The sequence below is a fragment of the Carica papaya genome, chromosome 8 (assembly GCF_054855325.1).
Source record: "Carica papaya isolate Zhongbai chromosome 8, ASM5485532v1, whole genome shotgun sequence".
Lineage (NCBI taxonomy): Eukaryota > Viridiplantae > Streptophyta > Magnoliopsida > Brassicales > Caricaceae > Carica > Carica papaya.
In genome coordinates this window covers 31,204,837-31,227,957 of record NC_142316.1, presented here as the reverse complement: position 1 = coordinate 31,227,957, position 23,121 = coordinate 31,204,837, and the positions used below count along the sequence as shown (strand labels likewise).

At 33.1% G+C, this 23,121-nt stretch overlaps 4 protein-coding genes across 5 annotated transcripts; 3 read left to right on the top strand and 1 right to left on the bottom strand.

Annotated features, from left to right (window-relative positions):
- The first annotated feature begins 1,740 nt into the window (after window positions 1-1,740).
- Window positions 1,741-4,591, top strand: LOC110822699 (protein STRICTOSIDINE SYNTHASE-LIKE 10). Of its 2 annotated transcripts, none has more exons than XM_088209808.1 (3): window positions 1,741-2,089; window positions 2,757-3,020; window positions 3,794-4,591. In XM_088209808.1, the coding sequence occupies exons 1-3, from the start codon at window positions 1,788-1,790 to the stop codon at window positions 4,329-4,331; spliced, it is 1,104 nt and encodes a 367-aa protein (XP_088065934.1). In that variant the 5' UTR covers window positions 1,741-1,787; the 3' UTR covers window positions 4,332-4,591. The 2 variants fall into 2 exon arrangements, with proteins under 2 accessions (XP_088065934.1, XP_088065933.1); XM_088209807.1 differs by having other exon boundaries at window positions 1,742-2,089; window positions 3,761-4,591.
- A 354-nt stretch (window positions 4,592-4,945) lies between these two features.
- Window positions 4,946-8,266, top strand: SSL2 (strictosidine synthase-like 2). The gene is made up of 3 exons (XM_088209909.1): window positions 4,946-5,423; window positions 6,058-6,324; window positions 7,676-8,266. Exons 1-3 carry the CDS (start codon window positions 5,152-5,154, stop codon window positions 8,250-8,252), a joined length of 1,116 nt encoding a protein of 371 aa, XP_088066035.1. The 5' UTR covers window positions 4,946-5,151; the 3' UTR covers window positions 8,253-8,266.
- An 8,207-nt stretch (window positions 8,267-16,473) lies between these two features.
- On the top strand, window positions 16,474-20,859 carry LOC110823219 (Haloacid dehalogenase-like hydrolase (HAD) superfamily protein). Its single transcript, XM_088209483.1, has 6 exons — window positions 16,474-16,879; window positions 17,360-17,466; window positions 19,146-19,254; window positions 19,345-19,506; window positions 20,086-20,259; window positions 20,628-20,859. Exons 1-6 carry the CDS (start codon window positions 16,547-16,549, stop codon window positions 20,655-20,657), a joined length of 915 nt encoding a protein of 304 aa, XP_088065609.1. The 5' UTR covers window positions 16,474-16,546; the 3' UTR covers window positions 20,658-20,859.
- Window positions 20,860-21,091: 232 nt separating this feature from the next.
- On the bottom strand, window positions 21,092-22,186 carry LOC110823270 (Gibberellin-regulated family protein). Its single transcript, XM_022053669.2, has 4 exons — window positions 21,963-22,186; window positions 21,787-21,858; window positions 21,637-21,670; window positions 21,092-21,385 (listed from the first exon to the last, which is right to left on the bottom strand). Exons 1-4 carry the CDS (start codon window positions 22,047-22,049, stop codon window positions 21,204-21,206), a joined length of 375 nt encoding a protein of 124 aa, XP_021909361.2. The 5' UTR covers window positions 22,050-22,186; the 3' UTR covers window positions 21,092-21,203.
- Window positions 22,187-23,121: the final 935 nt, after the last annotated feature.

The following is a 23,121-nucleotide window of genomic DNA, read 5'->3' as shown; positions in this document are numbered from 1 at the left end:
ATTAAATTATTAATTTTAGAAGAATCCATTTATTTTTTATTTTTTTTTTATTACGAAACAATTTTTTTTTTTTTTTTTTGTAATGAAAGAAAACAACCCCAACTATAAGAGGGCATATCATACAACAAAATATTGCTTATTCCATTAAAAGAGTTATAGCATGTTCCCCTCCATGTATAGAGTCACTAAATTACCCACACACCCTATAAAGCATATAACAATTAACAAGGAAGTGTCTTCAAGGTTGTGTGCATAAGGGATGATGCTCCGTAGTTTCTAAGTGCTTGACTTTATTCTTATACTATTCTTTTTCTAGCTTATTTAGATTTTTATTGAGGCTCGTATATAAGCTAAAAGTAGATGAGTTTTGTTAATTCATAGAAAGCTTTTAAGCCAATAGCTCGTGTTATATCTAATAACATCCACATAGGCAAAATTTTTCTGAATTCATATTGAATGTTGCATCTATATTAATCTTGATCTGATAATATAGTAAGAGTTCCGAATATTATAAGTTATATATATTTACTTTCTCACTGCTTAATAAAATAATTAAATATTATTATCAAATTTTGGAGATATGTTGGTTAATAGAGGATAAACCAGATATACATGGATATATCTATATATTTTTTATTATTTATAATAATCTAAACTTGTTAAACTGTCAAGAAAAATATTCAAATTTAAAAAAGTTTTATCATAAATATCATGTTCACTCACATAATATGTTAAATAATTTATTTCTTTTATGAAAAAAATCATATAAGTTACTTTTTGAAATAATAAATTTTTAAATCTCATGAGTTAAAAGTACATTTTCCAATAATATAAGTGTATGTATCAATTAACATTTTACATACATATCATATGTTATTTTTTGTGCATTTTCTTATTTGATAGGTTTTTAATGTGAGTCTATTTTATAATCCACAAGAAAAAAAATATTTTAATTTAGTTAAATATCTCAAACTTATAAAACTAACAGAATTTTTTATTATAATATTATAAGTTAAATGTCAACTAAACTTATAATGAATTTAGATCTAAAAATTACTTATCATGCAAGATTCTATACTAAGGAAAGGAAAAGAAAGGAAAGAAAATTAAATGGGTGGAGGCTTTCACATTCTTAATAAGAAACTATTAAATTCTTAATCACAATATGAAAAAAATATATTAATTTTTGAAGTCCATTTATTATGTATGAATGTGTTGCCCGAGAAATTCCAAAAAAACTATTAGCTATACCAAAAGAAATTTGTTTATTATTAGAAATGTGTTCTTTTGATGCCCTTAAAAATGGTGGAAACAATTTATGCCCGAAAGGGATTAAATGATTAATCCTAATCTTCCTTTTTATCTCTTCTATAAACATACATATATGTTTCCTTTGTTTTTATTTGAATTAAATTAAGGACAAGGTTAGACTTACAATATTCTTAATTTTCTTTAAAGTTTAATTACATTTGTATTTATATTTTATAAAATTTAAATTGAACTCTAGCAAAAAAATAATTTACAAAATGATTAAATCTTATAAATATTTATAAAAAATTATTTATAAAACGAACCCTAACTAATGACAAAAGTGGGTCCTACTATTTCATTAAACCTTTTTAAAACAAAAAAAAAAAAAAAGAAAAAAAGAAATTTGACTCGGAGATAGCGAGTCACGTGTTTAAACTTTTCAACTCACCGATTCAGAGTGAGTTGGTTAAGCTTTATGGCGTACAGGAGCCCAGTGATAAAGCCTTCGCTAGCAGTAGCAGAAAATAGAAATCGCCATGAGCAGAAAGCTTGTATGGATATTAGCAATAATAGCAGTGGCAATATCAATCTTTGCCCCCCCAGTCATTTACCCTTACGAAGCGCATCCCTTCTTCTTCTCGCCACCTTCAATAAAGGGCTCCCGTGACTTTCTCCACGGTGCAGAAGTGGTCCATGTCGACGGCGCCTTAGGGCCCGAGAGCCTCGCTTTCGATCCCAATGGCGGAGGCCCTTACACAGGCGTCGGCGACGGCCGCATCCTCAGATGGCAAGGCCGCTCTATTGGCTGGACTGACTTCGCCTTCACCTCTCCAAACAGGTATAACGTCACCGCGTAATGATTTTAATTTCTAGTTATTTCTTAGTTTCGTAATTAGAATTTATTTTGAAACAATTTCGTATGGAATTCAGAAGAGCATTTTGTATTTGGAACATGTTAAAATGCGAAAAAAGAAAGAATTCGTGAATTGAAGAACAGCTTAAATTGTTTGTAATTTCTTCATATTGATTCCATTGAATTTCCTAAACTATTTAAAATTTTAACGGTTAATTTCTATCATAAACATTAATTTGTAAATGAATTGAAATGAAATTTTCATTAGTTCAAAATAAATGTCTTTTAAGTAAATCCAGTGTATTTTTTCTACCTATATTAATGGATGTTTTGGAATGAAGACTCATGTTAAGCAGTCATTTGAAAATGAAAATTCAACATGTGGAGCTTCATTGAGCATTATGTTGATTGTTACCTATCATGTCAAATGGAAATGAAGGTTGCAGATTGAGAAAATTTTATCATGCTTCTGTGACATGGTACTTCCCTCAATCTATGAATAGAAATATAGTGGTGAAAACAAATTACTCCTTTGATTTTAGCAGCTATTATCGTTTTTCACAATCTAATGAAGGAAATTGCTGGAAGCGTAATTTTTTATTACAGTTTTAATCTCCCATAGTTTTCATTGATTGGAGAAGTAATTTTCAAGGCAGAATTGTTCTCGGCCATTTGCACCGGGGATGGAGCATGTCTGTGGGAGGCCACTAGGGCTGAGGTTTGATAAGAAAACGGGAGATCTGTACATTGCGGATGCCTACTTTGGCTTACTAGTGGTAGGGCCAGCAGGAGGTTTGGCCACACAACTGGCCACAGAAGCTGAAGGGGAGCCTTTTCGCTTCACCAACGATATGGATATTGACGAGCAAGATGATACTATATACTTCACAGATAGCAGTACTGTTTTCCAGCGAAGGTAATCTAAACTAAAATGAATTCATGCTTTTTTGTAGAATGCAAGACTCTCCATAACCTCTTCAATATGAAAAAGCATCAGCTTTCGGCTTTGCATCAAGTTACACATAACCTCCACGTCATAATCGCACCACCATGCTTATATGAATGTGAACTTGATTCTGGTTGAGGCTTGAACTAACCTGTAGAATGTAATGGCATAAATTTAAGGTCCTATATCCCACTTCGGTAGTGCCTTAGAGTGTAGACCCATACCCAAGAAGTAGAAATTTAGTTATCTTTGGTGGTTGGCTCTTCATGTTACGAATGGTTTTTTCTTTCATTGGGCTTATTTCCCATTTTATCCCCTTTAAATTCTGCACTTACTTTTCATGTTAATCTTGAGTTGTGTTTGTTTCAAATCCATTCTACAATTTCTATATCTTCACTGTTTGATGTATAAAAGTTAGTCTTATTTTGCATATTTGGTTCATAATTGAATCAATTTCCCTCAGTATCATCTATCTACAATGATGAACTTCTATTCTTATCAAAATGGAGCAACACAAACATCTAATTCGAATTTTCCATGAAGTTGAATTGAAATTATATTTCTAATTCAATTTTTTTGCCAATTTTTATTGTGCTTTAGATTCCTATTCAATAAAATTGAAAATCTAGATCAAACTCAACCTAACATACAGAAATACAATAATTTCTTCATGTGTGCCTGTGTTTTTTGTTTGCCACCTCTATCTGCAGGCAATTCATATTTGCATTGTTGAGTGGAGACAGGACAGGGAGGCTAATGAAATACGATAAATCCAGCAAAAAGGTAACAGTATTGTTACGGGGCCTATCTTTTGCAAATGGTGTAGCTTTAAGCAAAGACAGCTCCTTTGTCCTAATAGCCGAAACCAATACTGCTCGGATTATAAGGTACTGGCTCCACGGTCCCAAAGCTGGCAAGTCCGATATCTTTGCTGATCAGCTTCCTGGATTCCCCGACAATGTGAGAAGAAACTCCAATGGTGAATTTTGGGTTGCCTTGCATTCAAAGACCGGGATTATTTCAAAGCTGGCTCTTTTTCACCCATGGATTGGAACTACATTTTTGAAGCTTCCAATTAGCTTTCAGCAACTGCACTCCCTGATGGTAGGCGGGAAACCACATGCAACTGCTGTGAAGCTGAACGAAAGCGGTGAAGTTATTGAGGTTTTAGAAGATTGTGAAGGGAAGACATTGAAGTTTGTCAGCGAAGTGGAAGAGAAGGATGGAAAGCTGTGGATTGGCTCTGTGATGATGCCGTTCATCGGCATCTATGATTTATAATGATGATGATTATATAACATGGTTTTTCTTGTTGCAGAGTCTGCTGAGAGGAGGGGATTGAAGAGAAGAAAGGAAGAAATCATCATTTCCTCGTTAATTTTTCTTTCTTTTCTTGTAACTATTATTGTTTATGTTGATTATATACAAGTTATTGCCGCTTGTATATATGTATACATATTTATATATTTTATAAACACAGACGTCGGGTGATGGTATCAATCAATTTAGTTAAATATCAAAGTTGATGATAATTATATATATATATTAGATAATTCATGATTACTTCATATATGTGTATATATATATATATATTTGTATTCTGTAAATCATAATTGAATTTGATCCACGCCATGATTTTACACCATCATAGAATAAGAGTATTAAAATAGAGTTAAAAAAAATTGCTGATTAAATTATTTTTTAAGTAAATTTAAACTTATGAAAATTGTAAAAAAACGTACGTAGAAAATAGTAATTAAAAATGTATAAAATATTTCCTAATAGAATAAAAACTCTTATAAGTAAACACCTTAATCTTCCTGCAAAAAACGGAAATTGAAAATCACCACATTGATATGTTGTGAAAAAAAAATACAAACAACAATTAGACACCGTGAAAACAAAATTGCCAAAAAAACAAGAACACGCCAAAAAGGAAAACAAGTTTAGCGTGAAGCATTAACCAATCATTTCGCCAAACCAAAATGGTAACGTGTAACGACACAAATATACAACTGTCTTCTTCTTCTATATTACGAATCGAGCATGTGTACATCCATGGATTCCTTCTTTGTTCTTCTCAAATTCTTTCTCCTAACTCATGACTTCTGCGAAGTTCTTGGCAATATCAATTGCCGGTCTTCTCTATGCCTTGTTGTTCGTCACCTTGGATCGCAATGAAGGAAATATTGCTAGTGCCAAGGTTCGGGAATCGGTGGTTGTTTCCGTTCCGGGTTCTGCAATCGGACCTGAGAGTTTTGCGTTTGACCCGATCGGCGGTGGACCATATACGGGCTTGTCCGATGGCCGGATTGTTAAGTGGATACCTAGTGAACAACGGTGGATTGACTTCGCCGTAACTTCTCCTACAAGGTAATCAATTTAAGGTGCATTTAATTATTTATTTATTTTTCTTTGTTTTCAAATTATTACTTTGTGTAATTCATGATTGTTTCCTGCTTGAATTTTGATTTTCATGTCCTCCACAATTGAATTTTTTTTTTTAAAAATGAAAATTTGATGAAAGTTGGGTGATGAAAATTCACAATAAATTTTATTTAAATTTATTTAAAAAATGAAAATGAACTACTTTATTTTGCTGACTTAAATTAAATAAATTATTATTTAAAAAAAAAAACCAATAAATATTTAAATGAAGTGTTAGTTGTGAGAAGTAAATATTTGTCTGAGTAAAAAATTAATAAAATTTATATTTACTATAAATATTTTATGACTTGTATTTAGTGTGTATATATATATATATACATGTTTGAATTAAATAAATTGATTTAAGTAAAAAAAGAACTTAAAAATAAAAATTTGTTGCTTATTTTAAAAAATTAAAAACACCGGACTTTTGAGATTATAAAACGTGAAGACTAAAAAAATTGTTTAAAATTATTTATAAGGAAAGCAAATCAAATTTCTTATAAATTATATAAAAGATGGATTTTTGGGCGTTAAAGAAACGAAATTGGGAAAAATGAGAAATTGAAATTGGTAGCAGGGAGGGATGTGAAGGGCCGCATGATCACGATCAGACGGAGCACATTTGTGGGCGTCCATTGGGCTTGATGTTCAGTAATGTCAGCGGAGATTTGTACATCGCTGATTGTTACATGGGCCTTCTTAAAGTGGGCCAGGAAGGAGGTGTAGCCACTAGAGTAGCCATGGAAGCAGGAGAAGTTCCTTTGAGCTTCACTAATAGCTTGGACATTGACCCGCTTACTGGAGTCGTTTACTTCACTGATAGCAGCTTAGTCTATCAGAGAAGGTACGTACGTATACATACACCCCTATTTACATTTGTGTATATATATTTTTTAAAATTATTTTATCCTCAATTAATTATTTTTTTTAAAACATAGTAAGATATATTAATGATAAGAATCAAGACTAAAGTCTTTATATTAAATTATGACTTAGATATTCGCGGAGTTAAAATACGTTGGTTAATAAAAATTGATTAAAAGAGTAAAAAATATATATTTATCAATTAGGCAATAATACTTTTTTAAAACGTAATAAAAATAACTCTAAATAGTACTACACATGAGAGTATACTCCGACTTAAATATGTAAATTTTTAACTCAATTTAAATCTACATAGTTTTAATAAAAAATAAGAACGTAATAATTAATGTAATTTACATATTTAATATATAATTGAATCAACTCTGTTCTTATTTTTAATTTTATAGTCACGTAATTTATATTATCTATAATAAATTAAAGAAAATATATTATTTGAATTGAAAATAGAATTAATTTAGGATTGTACTTATATTTTTGTTTGAACCCATGTGTTATTAAAATTAGAATTTGGATTTAAATATAATATCAATATATATCACAAACACACGTAAGTAATTATTTTTATATAAAATAAAGGTGTGGTTCTGAGCAAAATTAGGACTTGGGCTAACCTTGTAATGAAGAATCAAGATTTAAATGTGAATATTATTTTCTATAAAATAAATAAAAATTTCAATTATTGAATCTAATGAAACCAGCCATTCAAAGGCATTGCATACGCATCACACAACACAAATTGGCATTTACTATAGAAATATGTGGTGTATGTATACATCAACTTTTTCATATTTTCATGGGGTGGGGCATAATATCAATTTAAACGCAAGGCCCATAAATGACTCATAAATCAATTAGCTTTTCACCGGGGCTTGTCTATTAATGGCAATTACTCATTGCCTCCAAAGTCAAGTCAAGTGTCAAGTCCTGTCTTTCTATCTCAGTTGAATCAAGAACCGGCTATACGAATGAATGAGATTGCAAGAGATAGGTTTATAAATACAACCAAACAATAAAATAGGAGTATAATGACTCTGATATATATCCAAAATAACATGATATAAGAGGTAAAATGGCCCATCAAGTATAAATCATTGCAAACTATTATACTTGGTTATTATGAGAATGTATATAATTTAATATTTCGTTTATGTAAATCTATACATAGATAAGCATGATTTAGGAACATAATTGGATACGGTAACAAAGCTGACCCAACAAACATAAGTTGTTACACAATGTTCATAATTGTTAACATGGGATTAGAAATTGCTTTTATCTCATAAAATTATGGTGCAATTGCAAATTTGCAGGAACTACATTTCCCTAATAATAAGTGGGGATAAGACGGGGAGACTGATGAAATATGACCCGGAAACCAAAAGGGTAAAAATTCTACAAGACAATCTTGCATTTCCTAACGGGGTGGCACTGAGCAAAGACGGCAACTACATATTGGTAGCAGAAACAACAAATTCAAGGGTATTAAGGTGTTGGCTGAAGACAACAAAAGCTGGATCAAAATGTGAAATATTTGCGGCTCAACTCCCTGGGTTTCCTGATAATATCAAAAGGAGCCCGAGAGGAGGGTTTTGGGTGGGTTTACACTCAAGAAAAGACAAGATTGCAAAGTGGGTAATTGGGAATCAATGGGTAGGGAAATTTTTGATGAGTCTGCCTGTTGATCTGGTGAGAATCCATTCTTTTTTGGCTAAATACAGAGCAAGTGGTTTGGCAGTGAGGTTGGGCGAGGATGGGGAGATAGTGGATATGGTGGATAGTGAAATTTGCAAGTATAAATGGACCTCAATTAGTGAAGTGGAGGAGAAAGATGGGGTTTTGTGGATTGGTTCTGTAAATAGTCCTGTTGCAGGTATCTATAAAATTTGATCTTTTTTTTTTTTTCTGGTTTTGAGAAAATATTTTTAAAGTTCCATTCATTTTCTTTTTCTTTTCCTTTTCCTTTTATTGAAGAAAAAGATGAGTGCATGAAGAAAAGAAAAATGGTATTACATAAATCTCTGTTGTCATTTTGGGAACTTGTACATCTTTATTTGAGTCATTGGGTGAATTATCTGCAACACTCAGTCATTTTTATCAGTCGATGGTACAAAATCAACTACCCTAAATGTACTCTTTAGAGGGTGAGAATTAGAATCAGAACCTGAAACCCACCGTTTTTGGATGGTCCACTTTATCACCATAAATTCTCCTGCATCATGGAGGGAGTAGTGGGATAGTGGGCCCAAATAGCAATCTGATCCTGTCTTGGCCCTTGATGTTTGTGTGGGACCCGTTGTCTCTACCAAATTCGCAGAGTCATGTTGGACTTTATGGCCTTTAACCGTCTTTTTCATTTTTTTTCTCCTCAAAAACATTCGTGGCTCAAATGATTCCCGACCCCTCTTGGTGAGAAATTTCTTTTCTTCATCTGTTTTTATTTTTATTTTTTAATTTCTTCAATCTATATTATACACACACGCGCGCACGCACGACTGGGAATTTTGTCGATTCCTTAAAATATATACTAATTATTAATTATTTTTAAAATATGAAAGTACTTTTTAAATATATTAAAATGAAACTAATTATACATTATGTAACAGTTAAGTATATATTTAATGTAATAGATATTTGTTTAAGTATTTTAAATATAAAATATAGCTTGAGGACAGGGTTTACTATTACGAGCCACACATATCTTGATCTTGATTAAACATGGATATTATTTGAAGCATGATTAAAGCAATGGACAGGTGGGCATAGAATTTCTTCTTACACACTAATAATGAAAAAAGATAAAACTTTCAAAAAGTAATGCATGTTGAATTTCTAAATTCAAAATACGTACTAGGTACTAATTAAAATTAAAATTTTATCTTTATTTTTTAAAAATTCAAACAAATGATTAAATGTGTATATTATTATAATTTTTTTTATATTTAAAATTTAAGCAGATCATATATTTATTTTTATATAAAATAAAAATTGTACGTAATAAAGTATATATGAAAGATACATATAGAGGGTAAGGTTATGGATATGCATGAAAGATCCACGTCTCTATGCTCTGCATCCTTCGAGGAGAAAATTAAATTCTTGATGAGCCTTAAAGTTACATGACCGTATAATATCTATACATATATATATATATATATATACACACACATTACATTTCTTGATCAAAATGAATTAATTCTGTATGGTTCTCAATTATTATTATGCTGGAGATGATGCAGAGCTAGGTTTTAACAAAATAATGTTATATATATATATATATACATACATACTATAGAGACAAAAATTTTCGTGATAATCCTTTTTATTTGATATTACTGCCATCAAGTTAAGCATGGCTAATATATAATTTAAAAATTGGTACTATTTATTTATTTATTGTTAATTGAAGTCAATGTGTCATCCACTAAATAAAAGAAATTAAATGATATATAATGATAATAAAATCATATAATATGAAAAATGTATATCAAGTTTATGAAAATAACAAATTATTTCCAGAAAATATATGTAATAATCCAGAACCTAAAAAGAAATAATTATAAATTAAATAGGAACCGAAATGATAGAGTTAGAGTTTACATTACTTACACAATAATTTAGAATACCAAATAGAACTACATGAATGACTATTTTAAAAGAACAACCCAATAAATCAAAAAAAATAAATGAAAACTAAACAACTCGGCATTCTAGAACGATCTTCACCGACCTTTAAAGGGAGTCTGGGTAGTGAACTATTCACAATCCATTTTTTAATCAGGATCTGAAATGATTAATGAAATTGTGAGGTACAGTAGTTCAGTAAGAATATCACATTATTTACTGATACAAAAATAAAGATTGGTAAAAATCATAAAAACAACCAATGAAACTCTTAAAATTAAGTAAATTCATTTGTAATAAATAAAATTATTTATTGTATACTTATCGTAGTGAGATTTTCAAAATCGACCTATAAAGACAATAACACATCAACATCATAATATCATATTCAAGTGGTCAGAATAACAACTTTCTATTTTTATTTGCTTACTAGTATCCCTGGGAGTCCATAAGGACATCACACTATGCGTGAACCTATATCAAACCTTGTCAACTAACCGACCGTCCTCATACCCCGTCCGGTATGAGCGCTAAAAGTATCATCCCTTAATACTCCGTTCAGTATGAAGTAACATTCACGGTAGGGTTCCCTATATACCTTATCCGTCCATCATATCCTAGGATATCTAGTAAGACAACCATTCACTCATTCACTTAACTAATTAATTTTCGTTTATATTTTAATTTTCAGTTTCACAATTTAACTGTAAATCACGTAAGACAAGTAATACATGCATCAAGAAAACACAACCGAATCATCTTTACCAATTCTGTAACACCCAAATTTTTTATTTTATTATTATTTGAATTATTTTAATTTTATTTTATTTTAATAATTAATTTATTAGGTAATAATTATGTGGTTTTAATTTAATTTAATTTAATTAAATAGAAATAAAAATAATAATAATGACAAAAAGGGGTAAAATTATTTTTTAGATTTAATTGAAAATGATTTTGAGAAAAATGGGTGAAAATTTGGATTCTGGAGGTGTTTTCGAAAAGAAAATCGAAAACCGGGGGGTCAAAATACAATTTAAAAAAATTTTGCCACGTCAGCAGCTCGGTTAGTAGCTCCAGCCAACTAGGACACGCCGCGTGGCAGAGACGCTGATGCGAGAAGGCCACACAGAACGAGCCACGTGGGCGATCTGCGCGCGCGCGATCAGGCGGCTGAGATCCGTTCCCGCGCGCACGGACTGCCCAGATCAAACCCGCGCACAGACGGCCCAGATTGCACCGTGTGGACGGCCTAGATTGCATCGCGATGGACGGTCCATATTCATTTCCAATTTAATCGCGATCGGACGGTTCAGATTAAATCGTGATGTACGGCTCAGATTAAAAGGGGAGGGTTATAAATAATCTCATCAACACCCAAGCCCAAACCCTAGCCGCCAAAGCCCTCGTTGGAGAAGATAGCCCAACCACCGGAGGAACCGACCACCGCCACCCGTCGCCGCACCGGGGCACTTTCTGGCTGCCAAACGAGGTAAAATTTCTTCCCTTGGCTCGGATTTTCGATGCTGAACCCCCCTGTGGCCAAATCGGAGCCAAACTACCGGCCAATTGGCCAGAAAATGCTGTCAAAGCCCAGCGGCGCCGCCGCGAGTTTTCTCAATTTTTGCCTTCGATGAGGCCATTCCCGTTTCCCTTTCGATGTAATTTTTATACCACTGTGACCACCGTCCTTTCCTCTACAGGTTGACCAGAGCAAAACACCAAATCACGACTCGCGCTGGAGGAGCCGCCGCACCCGAGAGCTCCGCCGCCGGTAAGTCTCGATTTTTTGAGTTTTTTCGGCCCACCGAGGGCCTTACGTGTATTTTATCAAAGGAACCAATGCAAGTTTGGCTGAATTCGGTCAAAAACGGCCTTGAAACGGCTAACCCGAGGCGGACCGCCACCACTTGCAGTGGCGCCATCGCCGGAGCACAGCGGAGCCATCGTGTCGGAATTCTAAAATTGGCCAAATAGGCTCTGGGTCTGATTTGGATTTTTTGGGGACATGTGCAGGTACCGGAAGTGTGTTTCAGTTTTCGAAAAAAAAATTCAAGAAATCTAGGAATTGCTCGTAGGCACAGTGAGAACCCGATTTCAGACTCCAAAATAAGTAAGGATCCCTCACTCTATTTCCTATCACGGTATTAAAGTTTAATAAATGATAAAACAGTATTTTATGAATTAATAGATATGTATAATAAATTAAGATTGTTAGTGGGGCCTGAACATGATGTATTTGTCGGTCTGTTCCTGTTTGATGTATTTTACAGTCTAAATGCAGTATAGTATTTGATTTTTTATTATGTGGTTTTGTATGCATGAATCACTATTTAATCTATTATGGTTTGAATTATTGTGAACCCGATGTTGTGTTGCTTTGTTTGGTGTGCGTTACTAGTTTACATATTTATGTTGACTGGTAATTAAGACTAAGAAAAATAAAACGGGTATGTGAATAAGTCGACAGCCTCACTAGATATCTTGAGAGATGGTGGACGGACCGGGTTCATAGGGAACCCTACCGGGAACGGAGTCTCTCATATCGGACGGGGTATGGAGACTTTAAATGTTTTGGCGCTTATACCAGACGGGGTATGGAGACGGCCCGCTTCACCCTCATACCGGACGGGGTATTGAGGTTTATGATTTTAGTGCTCATACCGGATGGGGTATGGGGACAGTCCTATAATTAAGGTGAATGGTTCACGTGTAGCGGGGACCCCTATGGATCCCTATGGATACTAGTAGATTGATAAAAGATGAAATTTGTTGCCTGATGATTGAAATACAAGAGTATGATATGTGTTATGTTACAGAGTATGCATGATCTTATGATGTTTATAATGTTATTGTTTTCATAAGTTGTTTTCATGAATCTTACCGAGGTAAACTGACAGTAAAGAATTTTATTATTGATAAATGAATTTGTTATAAATTATACTCCATTTGTCGTTTTTGTTTTATATCAACCTTTACTTTTGTGACAGTGAGATAGTGTGACATCTTTACTGGGGTAGTGTAGCTCATTCCTTACTTAACCATTTTAGATTAGGAGGACTTGGTTCCCGAGCCCGTTCCGTAGGAAGACAGAAAATAGAAGCCTAAAGATTTATTAGTTTTTCTTATAGTATTCATTCATAGTATTTCCTTTAGTTAGTTTATTCTTTCATATCTTTAATACGTTTTGATTATTGTGTAAGGGATGTTAATCATTATTTATTTTATTTCGCTTCCGCACTTAGAATAAATATATACATTTTCTTTTAATTTTCGGGGCCGTTATAAATTCCAATATATTATCATGCATTTAAAACTGTAAAATTAAACAATCAGTTAAAATATGACAAATAGTAATAATAACCGGTTTCGCCTCTATTAGTAACTTGTAATTAATTCTCAAAATTTTCTAAATTATATAAAATATTGTATCATTTATAATCAGACTTCAATTCCATGACAGAGAATAAGGTAAGGGATTCTTACCCGAATCGGTATTAGAAATACCGAACTTTCTACTGCGCTTCTTGGTAGTCCTCGTGTTTCCTTAATTTTTCTACGGAGATTAAAACACGCTTTACGTACCTAAAAATATTCTAAAAAATTCAAAATCGGTATTTAAAATTGTTTCTAGCTAATTTTAGAATTTCGGTACAGCGGCACTGCCGTGCTCCGATAATGGCAGTTTATCTCGACCTAGCCGTTTTCGGCCAGTTTTGACCGATTTATGTCTGTTTTATACCCATTCATGTGAGAAAACACGTTAAAAGGCTTCAGTTGGCAAAAAAAAAATGAAAACCTACCGACAGTAGAATTTTTCGGTATGGAAGCTCCGCTAGTTCACCTTTGCGGCTAGACATTTTTCTTCGGTCAACCTGTAAGAAATAGAACAGTAATAATAATGGTAAAAAAATCGCGCGAAATGAGAAACGGGAAGAGGCTCATCGGAAGAGGTTTTGGGTTTTACCCGCGGTGGTGCTGCCAGACTTTGTCCATGTTTTTCGGCTCATTCGCCTTTCTTTTTGCTCCGATTTGGCCATGGGGGTACTCAGAATCAAATTCAGAGCGGTACGAGAATTTTTACCTTTTTTGGCGGTCGAATGTGGCGGCGGTCGACAGTGGTCGACGATCGGCTCCCTTCTCCAACGACCGGCTCCCTTCTCCGGCGATCGGTTCTTCTTCTCCGGTGGGAGGTTGACGGTTAGGGTTTGGGTTCGGGTTCGATGTGATATGAGATATTTATATCCGTCTCTCATCAATATGGACTGGATCGTTCATCACATTTGATATCGATCGTCCGATCGCGTTTAAAGATAAAATGAATATGGACAGTTAATCGTGATTTGATCTCTACCGTACAATCGCGTTTAAAGAGAAAACGAATCTGTACCGTTCATTGTATTTAATCATGATCATCTGATCATGCCTGATGAGGGAACGGATTCGAACCGTCCTCGCGCGCGGGAATGCTTTTGGACCGTCAGATCGCGGGGCACGCGGATCGCCAGTGTGGCTTCCCATGTGGCATCGAGTCAGCGTGCCTTGCCACGCGGTGTGCTCTGGTTCGTTGAAGCTGCTGACTGGACAATCCTACGTGGTGTAATTTTTTAAAACTGTGCTCTAATGTCTAGTTTTTGATTTTTTTCAAAAAAAAATCATCCGATCTCAAATTTTCACTCATTTTTTTTAAAATTATTTTTAATTTCATCCATAACATATTTTTTTTCTATAATTTTACATTAAATTAAAATTTATTAATTTTTATACATTTTAAAACGTTAAAATTAATTTTGAATTAAATTTTAAATCTGGATATTACAATATATTTGAATCAATATTTTTTTACATTGAGAATATTAATTTTTTAAATACAATATAGTATGTAATTTTTGATATGGGTAAGTACCAAAATTAAAATATCTAACAATATAAAAATAAATTAATTTAAATTATTACAAAACATATTAATTTGATATTGTATACGTACGAGGGATATTGACATATCTCTAATTAATTAAATAGCAAAATAATGAAACCAGATTTAATATTCAATAATGTTGTTGCATGTAACAGTCGTTCGGATTGGTCGAGAAGAAGAAGATTATTTCACGTCACTATTCAACGACATAACTTATAAGACAAATTTCAAGGTCGTTTTATAATATAACTTGCTTTACACCACTAATTAAAAAAGTTAACACACTAATTAATTAAATTAATTATGATAATACTATAAAAATCAGACGTCAAAATCTCAGATAAAGACGCCAAACCCTTCCATGTACAATCCAACAATCAACTAATTATGGGGATTATTAATTTAATATTTAATTACATATGCCATTTTAAAAACGATTTCGTTTTCATAAACATACTTATTAAAAAATCATATTATTTCAACTTTAATTCTAAATCTCTAAAATATAAATAAAAAGATATATTAACTTTAATAAAAAATTTAAATAAAAATAATATTTTAGTTTCAAAATAATTTATGTAATTCTTTATCATAAAATATATTATTTATAAAATTAAAAATGTGAATGAAGTTAGTTTAATTGTACGCAATTTATAAATTGTAATTAATTTTAATAAAAATTTATGAATAAATAACAATATACATACTTCAATTATATAAATCATAGATGATGTTTACTTAGATATATATATATTTTTTTAAAGAAATTGAATTTTGCTTCTTATCATGTTCTGTTGAATTAAAACTTAAATGTCTAGACCTATAAATGCTTCTGATCATCTATTTAATTTTTTTTAATTTTTTTATTATATTATATCAATATTATCATTTCATTTATTTATTAAAAAAATCATTATATTATATTCTTATACAATTAAAACTTTATATTATATCATTTCATTTATTTATTTATTTATATTTTCAGTTTATTTTATTCTATTATTATTATCATTATTTTTTAGTGCACATAAACGCTTGACCACCGCAAAAAGACGAAATCCAAGTAATGGGGGAGAGAGTGGGGCCCACACGAAGGAGAGAGAGTGATTAGGTTTTCATTGGAGAATTCGGTGACGTGGATTTTAACTGCCTTTGTCATCTGCCACGTCATCTGTTTCGTGTTCCTCTTAGACTTCGTCTTCTTCCCTGCAGTGCAACAACAGCTGATTATTCTTGTACTAGAAACGACACCATCTCCGATTTATTTACAATACTGCCATTCATCTCAGCAACGGCTCTTCCCTTACTCTGCTGATTGTTATTAGTCTAACGTATTTAAAACGCTAATGTATATGATTGTAAAGAAATCATTCTATAAATTAACAATTAAATGTGTAATTTTTCTAAATAAGGTTGTTAATTTTATATAAAACAAATATTACATTGTGGAGGGCATAATAGTTATATTGTCTATTGTTTAAGGGCATTGTAGGTAATGTAATTGAACACTTCTTTCAATATTATTTACAGAAGAAGGTGACATTTTTGCCATTAATTATATAATACACAAGAGGGAACAAAATATAGGAGTTCAGGAAGAGCAGAGCCGAAACTGTGAGAGAGAGAGAGAGAGAGAGAGAGCATGGCTCTAATGGCTACAAGAACCAGGCTCTCTAGGCTTCTCTTGTGTTCTCTCAGTGGCAAATCCCGAGTAGCCCCCAGATCCGTATCCACCTCCATTGGCTCCGACCCGCTTGGATATTGTGATTACTCTCGCTCCCGTCATTTCTCTTCTTCCTCCGCACTAGCTGTTTCAGAACCAGATGCGGCAAGCTCGCGCCATATCGGGCTGGAGATGCTCGCAGTGAAGGATTACTTGGATTACAGGAGGTCTCTCTACGGTGAAATCACCCACAAGGCACTGTTTGTCGATGCTGTTGGGACCCTCCTTGCTCCCTCTCAGCCCATGGCCCAGGTCGCTCTCCATCTCTGTCTCGCCATTTCTATGATTTGCACGGACATGTTTCTGTTTGTTTCTTCTTTCCTTCCGTTATTTTCCCTTGAATTTTCTGGGTGGCGTCTCAAAGACATGCGTGTTGGCTCGGTATCACTCTCTGTTGTTGGAGACATACTGTAACTTGCATGTACAGTATTTGCAGTATGCAAATATGTTTTTAAATCTGTGTTTTGTATTTGAATTTTGAAGTTATGGGTTTGACGATTAATACTTCCAAAGTTCATGGGTTGCGTTCTTCTTGTTAGATTCCTTCTTTTTTCGCTTTCTTTTTTTTTAAACGATTAATACTTCCAAAGTTCATGGGTTGCGTTCTTCTTGTTAGATTCCTTCTTTTTTCGCTTTCTTTTTTTTTTAAAAAAATTTCTGGTGTAGATGGATTTTTCTTGTTTATTATTGTTATTTTTCACTCAGACTTGTCTTCTATAAAAATTCTTGTAGATATACAGAGAGATTGGGAAGAAGTATGGAGTGGAGTACTCCGAAGATGAAATATTGAACAGATATAGATGGGCTTATCAGAAGCCTTGGGGTAGATCTCGTCTCAGGTACCTTCCAGTTTCCTTTTACCCTCATATTGTTATAATTTTTTTTCTGGGTCTGATTTTACTGCCCTTTTATTGTGTTTTATTTAGAAATTAATTGGTCAAAATCAATTTACATGTTCTCTTTTCTTCAGACATTATTTTGTCACATTTGCTATGAGCCACAACTCTATTCCTACTTATTTGGGCAAAAAGCAAAAGCAATTTTCTCTCAAAATAGGAATCAGTTGCTCATAAGTTTGATTAATCAGTTCTTTCTTGCAAGTTATTGTAATAATGGATAGGCATGTCTACCTACTTCTGTTCCTTCTATGCTTCATTCTTTCTTCATTCTGCATTGTCTTCACCTAGAAGCAATTGTATCTAATTCTACTTTTTGCAATTAATAAGTTAGGCTCCTTGGTAAAGTGCATTGAATTTTTTATGGGTATTCGCAAAAGTAAAAAATCTCATCCCAGATTTTTCCAATTCATGCCACATGCATCATGGGTTTAGTCCTGGGATCTTTCAAGGAAGGCTTAGTCATAAACTGTTAGTGTGCGCTGTGCTAGAGAACTGGTGGCTCTTAGAGATGGCAAATGGTTCATGATTGTAACCCTGCTTTAGTGCACGGTGACTTGAATCTTTTTTGTTCTTTCATGAGATCTATTTTTATATATTACATCACTGGTTTGAGTTTTTGTAATCTTGTATGACCTAGTTAAATGGTGATTTCATTTGGGAATTTTTTTAATCAGGAATTTTTTTGGGATTTTAATGTTCCTATGATGGTATTTTTGTAATTCACCCAACTTTTTACTTGATGACATAGTCTAATATTGATTTTTATTTGGGATCAGTTTTTGAGAAGGATTTTGTTTGGGATCTCAATGTTGCTATGATGGTAGCAAGAGGATGTTGAGATGAATGTAGCTTTCTTTTAGAAGGTGAACAATCTTTAGAAATCTGGCTGGAAGATCCGTTAGGCTTGTCCTGTCATGCATGAAGATAATATTTAAGATTCTATTAATTTAGTTTATGTAAACACTCTATCGTAGTTAACTCTTTTCGAGTTGTGTCGGAGAATCATAGGTTAAAGCTTGGTTTAGTGGATACTCAGTGAATCACTTTGTCATCTCATATAAGAATGGAACACAAAATCAGTTAGGTGACAGGCTGTTAGAATATTATCAAGATGGAATTAAAATACTATGAGTGAGAGAATTTGTTTATTTTTTGGCTGGGATCAGATATTACTTATCTTATTCCTGTGTGCCAATTAAATTGATCCTTTCTGATAAGAAGAGCTACAGAATAATCCTGTTTTCAGTCCTTTACCATAGGTAAAAATTCTTTTTTTCCATGTTTATAAATTCTTTGGTTCCATGTTCTTTTGTTGACCTTCTTGCTGCTTCCCTTCTGTGGTTCCAGTGCTCGAAACTATGTCAAACTAGATAAATGGCATCCTTACGTCATTTCTTCCTTTTTGAGAACATGCTTAAATGGAACTTTACTTTCCTATGCACACACCAACTAATGTGATATGGGATAGAATCAGTCCTAGAATCAATGCTTTCAATGGATCTCTCTTTTATTTCCACATATTCAATGGCAAAATTTTTAAAACTTTTCCTTTTTTGTTTTGGCGCAAATTTCATTTTTCCTTTTCAATTGGATGTTAAATCTATTTGATTATTTTGTAGATATGTAAATGATGGGAGGCCTTTCTGGCAATTTATAGTCAGTTCTTCCACTGGTTGCTCAGATTCTCAGTATTTTGAAGAACTTTATAACTACTATACCACTGAAAAGGTAGGATTCTTATCTCTTTTTCTAAGAATGAACACTGAAAGAAGTTAACGATTTCTAATTATTGACCACCTACCAATTATTTTTTGAAAGGCTTGGCACCTTTGTGATCCAGAAGCTGAGAAGGTATTCAAGGCTCTCAGAAAAGCAGGGGTAAAAGTGGCTGTTGTGTCAAATTTTGATACTCGGTTAAGACCTGTTCTGAAGGCTCTAAATTGTGATCACTGGTTTGATGCTGTGGCAGTGTCAGCTGAAGTAATCTCTCTCCCTCTCTCGCTCTAACCCCCACTGCCCCATATATGTATATAGTGATTGATGAAAAATCTAAATTCCCCTATTTTCTTTTAAAGATATTTTTTCATTTCCGGAGGTAAAAATAAGTAAAAAGGTTCCCTAAAATTGACTTGCTTATTTCTGGTTCGTTGGATTTCTAATACTAGAGAACGATATGTAATTCTTACATGTTTATTTAGCTATATCTTTGAAGTTGATCCAGTCCTGTGGCCGCATAAGGTTCTCTAACAGTCTCTGTGGTTCGTTGGTGTTTTGGTGTAAATAAATCAAATATCCTTTGAATTTTGGAATATTTTCATCCTAGGGCCTTCCTTTTCTATATCACATTGATTCATGGCCACCTATACTTAAAATTGGGGGTCATATGTATATTAAGCCCCCAAATATTTCTATTGTTGGGACTGGGAACATTCTTCTGAATAAACTTGGTTGGGATATCAAGAATTTGTTTCATTTAAGTAGCTTTTATGATGATTCAACTAATGGCTTGCCAGTCCTATCTTCTGATATTAGCCCCTTTTCCTGTCCAATTTTTCCCAGGTTGAAGCAGAGAAACCGAACCCAATGATATTCTTGAAAGCTTGTGACTTATTAGGTGTACAACCTGAGGATGCAGTGCATGTTGGCGATGATCGTAGGAATGATCTGTGGGGTGCCAGAGATGCAGGCTGCGACGCTTGGCTCTGGGGAAGTGATGTCTACTCCTTCAAGGAGGTACAACAATATGATAAAATTTTCAAATATAACGAAATTAACATAGAATGGTAGTCAAGAAATTCATTTAAACGTCTGTCTTAATTCTGGGGCATTGTAAATTTAAAGATTTGATGGCATTCCTCTATATCGATCACAGTAATCAGTCTTGGCTCACCAGGATCCATAGAGTGTGAAAAGAAACATGTTTAATTAGATGGGGTTACAGTGTTTCTGCATATAGCATCTATTGATCCTTGATCATCTGTTTGGTGAATGCATGGTTCGGGTTTTCCTTTGGAGACTGTTGAGGAATTCCGATAAGAATGTAATAGTAAATTTATGGACGATCGTTTCTTTCCAGTAAGCTATTTGTTTTCCTGATGCAGGTTGCTCAGAGGATAGGAGTGAAGGTCTGAGAGCAGGAAGGATGGGTAATATGTGTACAGGTGGTTGTAATATGTGGTGGGGTGAGGGCGAGGCAATAATAGCCATAAGAAGTTCAATAAGATTTCTCTTTTGAAGCTTCAGTTCGCCATATATAAAGGCTTAGAGCTGTGGCATTTCTGTAAATTAGTTCAAAAACACTTTAATAATATTAATACCCTTTTTTCAGCTTAATTTTTAATTTTATTTTATTATTATATTTCCAGATCTATTTTGTGTTTTTTAATGGAAGTAATTGGCCCGGCTCAGCTTAATTTGGGTCTTTATGGGCTAGCTTTTTCATATTCAAGGCCCGGCCCAGCCCATCCAGAATCGGGTTAGGCATGAGTCTGAATAATTATTAAATAATTAAAATGTTGTAATAATTGAATTAAAATAGAATATCATTGAATTAAATTACGGACAATAACAAAATAATAATAACCATTGCAAATATAATGATGTAATTATAAATACAAGTGGAGTGATTAGAGGGTAATTAAGTAAAATTAATTAAAATTAATTAAAGGGGAAATAAGTTAAGGGCACTTGGGTCCTCCTCGCTTGGTCTTCCAATTGTTGTAGCAAGGGCAGAGTTGCTTGTTCCCGTAGGTTCCTGGAGGCACACACAGGCATTTGGCACAGCACTTTTGACAGAAGAACATGCATGGCTTCTTGAATCTTGTCTTTGAGCACCTTGTGCTACACCGCCCTCCACACTCTGCAACACATATCCATTGCACCAATGGATACATACACACATATATACACGAGTACGTAGAAATTAACACATACCCATTGCACGAAAACACACACACACACACACAAACATGTATGCATAAAAAGTATTTAACTCAAAATATATAATTCAATTAGAGTAGATGGCTCGATTTCAAATTCTATTCCTCCTTATGTCTTAAAAAACAAAAGGTTTACGCTATATAAATGAAAAATATTAGAACCCGGAGTTACCTTGAGGTTGAAGACTACCCTGAGTTGTGCCATACTGGATGATTAAAAGAAAAGGGAGGAAAAGATTAAGAAATTAAATGTGGTTTGATGTTTGGAATTTAATTTGGAAAACTTAAAACTAAGAAAATACTGTAATGTTAAAATTATCACCATTGGAGAAGTGTTGTTAATGGGTTGTGGCTGTGGAGTTGGACTTGGTGCTTCAATTATGCTTGCTGCAGCCTGTAAACGTATACACACATATATATATATTCATCAATTAATACTCGGACGAGCATATACCTACATATATATACAATATTAAGTCTCAAGTAAGAAAATTTTACATGGTTTTCTCCGAGCAAAATAACCAGCATTAGGAGAAGAGAGAAAATCATCACCGTCGTGCTTAACTTACTCCTTTCTTCAACCATTTTGCCTATCTATTTCTGACGGAAAATTAACCAGGAAAAGAAGAAAAAAAGAAAATCACGACTGACTGAAGCAACTAGAGAGAGAAAGAAAGAGAGTACTGAGTTGTGTGTGGTGAGAAGAAGTGTATAGAGAAAAGGGTATTTGTAGGCAAATAATTAATTCAAATTCAATTAATTAGATTATATATATAATTCTAAAACTGTCTTTATATATATATATATATATATAAATAATATATATTTGCATGAATGGACAAGTGCTACAAATAGAATACTGCTTGCGGTCCCATGCAGCAACATTTGGCTACCCTAAATTCTTCGCTTCTGAAATAACCAACGAACCCAACTGAAACAACACCCTTCACATATATATACATACTGTAATTTTATTGAGGTATTATCTTGTCAAAATTTTATTAATTAAAAATAAAACATCGACCTTATTATACAATTTTTCTTTAAATTTTCTTGATTTATTGTGAAAATTATCTTTAAAAAATAGTTAAACAAAGGATAGAATGTGGTGTGTGTGTGTGTGTATATATATCCTGTAATATGTATATATAAGACGCAGGATCAAAAATTTTGATACCCACAATCGCAACCCCATGTGAATTGGCAACAAGAAAATGATTGGAGATAGCTCTCTTCACATGTGGGTTATGTGTGGATTCACATGCATGCTCGTCCTATATCTATATATGCATATACATAGACAGTATATATTATATATGGGTCCTAATCAACTCCCAATGTAGAGATAGACGAGGCAGGAGGCCTGTAGTTCAACAGTATCCCTTCCTTTCCTATTCTCTATTCGAATCTCGTGACCCATTTTTTGTAGTCTTCCTAATTAATAATATTCTTACATGTACAAGTGTCACAAACTTAGATATACACATCATACACCTATATTGAATTAGACCAAAAATAAATAAAACCAGAGATTACTATATATATATATATAAAATTATCAAAGAAACAAAGTAATGAATACATATAAAATTAAGAATTAGTGTCATTCTCATAAGTATAAATAATTCATTAATTTTCTAATTAGTTTAAATTTTTA